Consider the following 6,377-nt stretch of genomic DNA (forward strand, 5'->3'; position numbering starts at 1 on the left):
ATGGTAACTGCCAAAGTGCTCAAGTTGAGGTCTCAGAATAAAACCTCAATAAAGCTGTGGGACTCAAGCAAACCATAGTGAGAGCCATTATCCACAAATGGCTAAAACATGGAACAGCGGTGAACTTTCCCAGGAGTGGCCGGCCGACCAACATTTTCCCAAGAGGACAGTGACGATTCATCCAAGAGGTCACAAAAGACCCCAGATGGCTTAATGGTTTATAAAAAAACAAAACAAAAAACAAAATTAAGACTTTGTAGTGGCCTAGTCAAAATCCTGACCTCAGTCTGATTGAGATGCTGTCACATGACCTTTCATGTGCTGGTGTTGATGCATCCATGCTTGAAAATGCTCCAATGTGGCTGAATTGCAACAATTCTGCAAAGATGAGTGGGCCAAAATTCCTCCACAGCGCTGTAAAAGACTAATTGAAAAGTATCCCAGACACTTGATCACTTGATTGCATTTATTGCTATTAAGCTAGTAGGTTTAGGGGGCAATGACTTTTTCTTACAGTGCTACGTGTGGTTGTGGACATCCTGCCCCCCCCAATAATAAATACCTTAATTTAGAAACTGCATTTTGTGTTAACTTGTGTTATCTTTGTCTAATAGGAAACCAGGAAGGGGGCAAACACTTTTGTACAACACTGCATGTGGATATCTATGGTCTATGGTGCATCTTGCATCTTGCATCTGATGACTCCACCTCTTTGGGCTGTTGGGTTGTCAATTGTCTTTCTGTTTCCTGTTGCAGGTGCATAATGGGTGTAGTCAAGAAGGCCTGTATTCCCATAAAAGGACATTCTGGGAGAATAACAGCTTATTTTCATGTCTACCCAAACAACATTTCACTCACTACGCCAACAAACATGCCAATATGACTGACTCACGGACTGACACAGCTCATGGTTGTTTCCTTCGATAACTTTATTTAGTTTTGTAAATTTCAAATAAAAAACTTGATTGATGGTGTCACCTCAGAATTATTTGTCCAGTCATGACAGATCAAAACTGAAAACTTGAAGTCAGAACTGCCCAATTTACTTTCAAAAGGGGATGTCACGAATCAGTGAAAGAATATATCTGAGACATCATTGCCAGTAGTTGAGCCAAATATCTTTTATAGAGGCGACCATTAAGCATCCATCGTGTTCAGGTCAACGCAGAATAGGCCCAGGGTAGGTCAATAGTGGCCCTCAGCAACAGTTTCAACTCTTACCTATCATCCATAGCTTATGAGTTACAGCTGCTGTCAAGAACTGAGCAACATAACCCACCATTCTCGCCAGTTCATAGGATAATTATAATCTATATAGTGGATATAAGAGTTCTAGCAGGATCTGTTGTCCTCTGAATGCTGAATGTTTTTAAAAATATACATCTTGGTGATGGTGTTAAAACCATGAGTGATAGGTAAGTGGTAGATATGGCCGAAAATCCTGGTTTTTGCTCCATTCTGACTTTCATGTTAACATAATTAACTCAGTGAAGCTCATGTTTCATCCAGAGACGACAAACTCATTAAAGTGTAAGAGATTAAGATGCTCTTACTGTCATTTACTTTCCATTTTATTTACTTCTCATTTAGTGTTTAAAAATATTAAGCGATTAAATTGGGTTACGTGGATAAAATAATGCAAATAAACATCAAACCACAACCATTCAAAATAAAATAAAAAAAACTAATTATGCATTGAAAATGAATGAAGATAAATAAAATAAATACATACAGCTGACAATAAGTTGGTGAAGTAAGTCTAAATGTGTAAAAAACAAAAACAAATAAAACACAATAGAGATGAGGAGGCTTTTTTTTAATACAAATCTTTATTTTTCTTTCAAAAAATAAAATTTCACAGCAAACACTTACAGCTGTTATTCAGCTTGAAGAAGCAGCAGGTCATAATGTTATTAATAAAGTTATGTTTAAGGCAAATAATCAAAGCTCCTCCCCTTTCAACAATGCCTAAATAAGCTATGTTTGCAACAAAGGAAAAAGTCCCGCCTATAAGGAGCCTAGTTATTATTATTCTAAACAAGAAGCATGGAGGAGGATCTGGGGTTATTTGATTCACTAATATCTAAAAAAAAATAGAGATTTTCTTTTAGCATATAAAAAAACCCTACTACATCACCCACAAGTAATAAACAGCCTGTTACTGGCAAAGACTCAAGGGAAATGTAGTTAGTGTGGTTACTGATGTCTCCTGCTGTTTCATTAAAAATTATTTGTGTTCCATAAAGTGCTATTTGTGGATTTACAAAGTACATTATGTGCAATTCTTTTCAAACTGCACATTTAAATCTGTTAGTTAAACAGCATCCAGGTCAAAGGTCAAATACAAAAGTTGATGCTCAGAAAAAGGTTTGTTCTGTTTTAAAGTGGTGCCTATAAGTTTGCCTACAAACATATATTCCATTACAAAATTTTCCTATACAAGTATTTATCGATTTAATCCTCCTCTGGACTGGCAGCTTTAACTTTTCAGCGTGACGTCTCCCTCTGGTGGTCAAACTCCACCAACACACTTGGCTTTTTAATAATGTTTAAATCTGCAAAACAACAATAGTCTTTTCAAACACCTGAGCACACACACATTCACAGAGTCATTTAAAATCTTTTTAAGTGAATCAAAGGAAAGAGGAAATTAAAATGTAACACTGACTTCTGATGACTGAATGTCATTGAGTGTTTCAGCTGCAGGAAAGAAAAGCTCCAAACGCAACAATTTAAGTCCGAGTTAAAGACAACTTCTGTGTTTAGGACACTTCATCTGATTTTATTTGCCTGTTTTCAGAAACAGAAGCTTTCAAACCTAAAATTAAGAATAAAGCAGGCATGATGTAAATGACGTGGATTCAGCGGTTGGATAAATTAATGGATTCGTAGCAGATTAATCGGCGTGTAACTCCTGAGGAGGATTTTGCATCTCGTACATTCTGGTTGCGGGGTTCGCAGGTTCGAATCCTGAACAGAATAAAAAACACAATGAGCAGAAAAATTAACAAGACGATGGTTTAACTGCACATCTTTAAACGGAGGCGTGGTGTCAGCTCCAGCAGGAAGTGATGCTGGACTACAAACAGAACAGTAGGACTACAAACCATCAGTGGTGCTTCCTGTACGGCGTTGCCTGGAAATACTCATCAGGAGTGACGGTCTTCACCCCGCCAAAGTAATCCAACACCCACACCTGAAACACAAGGAAGGAGGACCAGCCTGCTGACTTCATTTCACATGATTGGCTGAGAGCAGCACAGGTGTGCACTCAGGACTACAAATGCTACAGTAATGATAGAGCTAGTATTACAAGGTGTGTGATGCTGGAGTACCTGTAGTATTAGTGGTATTATTAGAATTTTTTGATAATAGTACTATGGCAGTGTCTTTCTAGTATTATAAATAGCTCAGTTATGCTTTTGTATCAGTAATATTATTGCTGTAAAATTTCTGGTATTACTAGTTTCAAGTTTTATTGTCAAGTACAGATAAACCGAGTAGCCACATTTAACCATAATGAAATTCTTTGGCTGGTGTCCTCAGCTTTACATGAGCATACAGAAGTGCGCAGAAGTGTGAGTTAAATGTGTGTGTTAAATTAAGAAGAAAATAACAGAAAATAGCAGTAATAATGATGATAAAGAGAAAAAAAGAGAAAAAAGTATTAAATACTTAGAGAATTTAAGTCAAGTTGATATTTATAGTTTGCGTGAGAGTATTTATAGGTTGAATTACTACTGAGTTACTACTAGTGGCAGGTGGTAGTACTTCTATTATTAGAAGTATTGTGTACTACCTGTATCTGTGTGGTGTTTTAGTGTTAGTAGTATTATCCATCATTATTATACCATCATTATGATAGTGTAGTATTATAATATTTACTTATAATATATATTGAGTTGTTTTAAACAAGTAGTGTCATGGATTTAAAGTGGATTATTAAATCAGTACTGATATTTGTGTCATGTTTTAAAATGACAACAGCATAACAGAAGCATGAGTGTACTGCACGTTCACGTTTAACTTGTATTATTATAGTGGAAACATTCAACAGTATTTATAGTATTATTAGAAATATTAGTAGTACTTATACTTATTATATCTCTAACAGTGAACATGTAGTAGTACTGTGGGATTGTTTCAAAGCATTCACAGACTTGAACTTGCAGTATTACTGTGGTATTATGTTGTAGTATTTGCAGTACTACAGTGGTATTATGTTGTAGTATTTGCAGTACTAGTGGTATTATGTTGTAGTATTTGCAGTACTACAGTGGTATTATGTTGTAGTATTTGCAGTAGTACCTGTGTGATGTTGAACTTGGCAAAGAACCAGTTGTGGTCGCTCGGCCAGTCGATCATCTCGGGGTGACGAGTGAACAGCGCTTTCTTTGCAAACTCCGCCTCTGTCCCGTTCACCTAAACCACAGCAGGAGGAGGTGGTCATGTGACGGGTCCGAACTGATCATGTGTGAAACACAGGTGTGTGTACGTACCTCCTGTACAGATCCAGACAGGATGATGTGAGCACAGAGCGGACTCTGAGGGTCAAAGCTCTGCTGCCTGCAGTAATCAGTCTGAGCCAGAGACATCGTCAGAGACGCCACAGGGCTCACCTGCATCAATACACACAGCACAGGTAACACACGCATACACACATCTTATAGCATTATTAAAACATATACTTTTAATTAATCAGTTGTGTCCAATTCTTATTTAATGCTATATTTTTCTTAAAATTAAAATATTTATTTATTTGTTTATCTTTTTTTAATTTAGGCATTTTCATCCTCCATATACAGACAAATAATATCTAAATACGATCATTTTTTATGTCTGGGACAAAAATCTGCCATTTGAACCACTAAAACCTGCTTGAATATGTCCCAATATGGCCCAAAAAATCATTGGACATCCTCTTCCTTCCCTGAAGGACCTGTACAGCACTCGCTGTCTCAAGAGGGCACGCAGCATCCTACAGGACGGTACACACCCAGGACACCGGGTGTTTAAGCTGCTGCTGTCTGGCAGGAGGTTCAGGCTGCTGAGGTCCCGAACAAATAGACTCAAGGACAGCTTTTACAACAGGGCAATAGCCCTAATCAATGCAAACAGCTGACCTGACTGGCTACCTACCTGGACTTTTTTGGGGGGGGAGGTAACAACAGTAAAAACAGTAACAATAATAATATTTATATTTATGACAAGGTGCAATAACAATTAATGTGCAATAATAACAGTGTGCAATGCAAATACACTCATTCTTCTTTTTTATAACTAAGTTATTATACTGTGTTGTGTTGTATGTGTTGCGTTGTGATGTGTCGTATCGGGTCGTACTGGAGGTACTAAAAATAAATATTTAATCCTGAGAAAATGACTTTTCAGCTCAAACAAACTTTATAACCTACTGCAAGACAATAAAAAGCTGCTGCTCAGTTTAATTTTGATAAAGTTTGCTTTGTTACAGAAAGTTAACAAAGCTGAACTTCATTTAAACCTGTTTTCTGTGTCGTTTCAGCAGATTTCATGCACTCATTTCTTCTTCTGTGGTCTCAACTTCTGCTTTGACATGTGACTGGCAACTGCTGAGTCACTGCCAGGAAAATATGCTGAGTCATGCTGCACTTACATCACAGTTTATGTAAAATGCAGTTTTATAAGCTCAAATATTCAGGATTTTATATCTCAGCATAACTTCACATTATTTCACATAACTTCAAATAACCTTTAAAATGAAAGTCTGAATATTAAAATGTTAAAAAATAATATTACCCTAAATACACAAAATAATGTTAATGATACATTTCTTCCCCAGAACCTGTAACCTTGAACTTTAATGGCTTTCACAGTAAAATCAAAGGTTTTCAACGAGACGCAGTGCCTTTTACAGCAACACAGCGCAGATACAGAGAGTGTCGAGTATACTAAATTCTAGTTTGTAAACTGACTTCTGAACAGGAAGGCTCAGTTCCTGTTTTAACACTGATATCCCGGGTCAGGCTCACCTCCAGGTCCTGCACGGAGATCTCCATGCGGGTCAGGTACATGTAAGGCACCCCGGAGCCCGAGCCCCTTGGCCCGTCGCTCACCGAGAAGACATTAGAGAACGGCTGGCCCACCACCGGTTTGTGGGTGGAGATGGTGGCCATAGAGGCCCAGTCCACCTGGTGCGCAACGAAGCGCGCGACCCGGGCCACCTGGTCATGAGGCGGGATGTGGAACAGGGACGCACCGGACAGAGAAAGGGAGGCCAAGGAGAGGCCGAAGAGGAAGACACGCACAGCCCCCCACAGAGATCTCATCTTTGGCTCGAGTGTATGGTGGCAAGTCGGTGAAGACCGAGAGAGGCGATATAAACAATACCGAATATC

At 38.4% G+C, this 6,377-nt stretch overlaps 1 protein-coding gene across 1 annotated transcript; it reads right to left on the bottom strand.

The window, feature by feature from the left end:
• Positions 1-1,810: 1,810 nt before the first annotated feature.
• On the bottom strand, positions 1,811-6,361 carry creg1 (cellular repressor of E1A-stimulated genes 1). Its single transcript, XM_006800343.3, has 5 exons — positions 6,012-6,361; positions 4,500-4,619; positions 4,309-4,422; positions 3,108-3,196; positions 1,811-2,970 (listed from the first exon to the last, which is right to left on the bottom strand). The coding sequence occupies exons 1-4, from the start codon at positions 6,306-6,308 to the stop codon at positions 3,110-3,112; spliced, it is 618 nt and encodes a 205-aa protein (XP_006800406.1). The 5' UTR covers positions 6,309-6,361; the 3' UTR covers positions 1,811-2,970; positions 3,108-3,109.
• Between the last annotated feature and the right edge of the window lie 16 nt (positions 6,362-6,377).

Source organism: Neolamprologus brichardi, chromosome 23, assembly GCF_056152115.1.
Source record: "Neolamprologus brichardi isolate AB-2024 chromosome 23, ASM5615211v1, whole genome shotgun sequence".
In the NCBI taxonomy this organism is placed as follows: Eukaryota; Metazoa; Chordata; class Actinopteri; order Cichliformes; family Cichlidae; genus Neolamprologus; species Neolamprologus brichardi.

What these genes read in the sequence shown, in the direction of transcription:
- creg1 (XM_006800343.3), bottom strand. Translation starts at nt 6,308, where the DNA reads ATGAGATCTCTGTGGGGGGCTGTGCGTGTCTTCCTCTTCGGCCTCTCC. An exon ending in TCTCCGTGCAGGACCTGGAG is followed by an intron (nt 4,620 to 6,011) that starts GTGAGCCTGACC and finishes GTATTGATGCAG; the next exon opens with GTGAGCCCTGTGGCGTCTCT. An exon ending in TGTCTGGATCTGTACAGGAG is followed by an intron (nt 4,423 to 4,499) that starts GTACGTACACAC and finishes GCTGTGGTTTAG; the next exon opens with GTGAACGGGACAGAGGCGGA.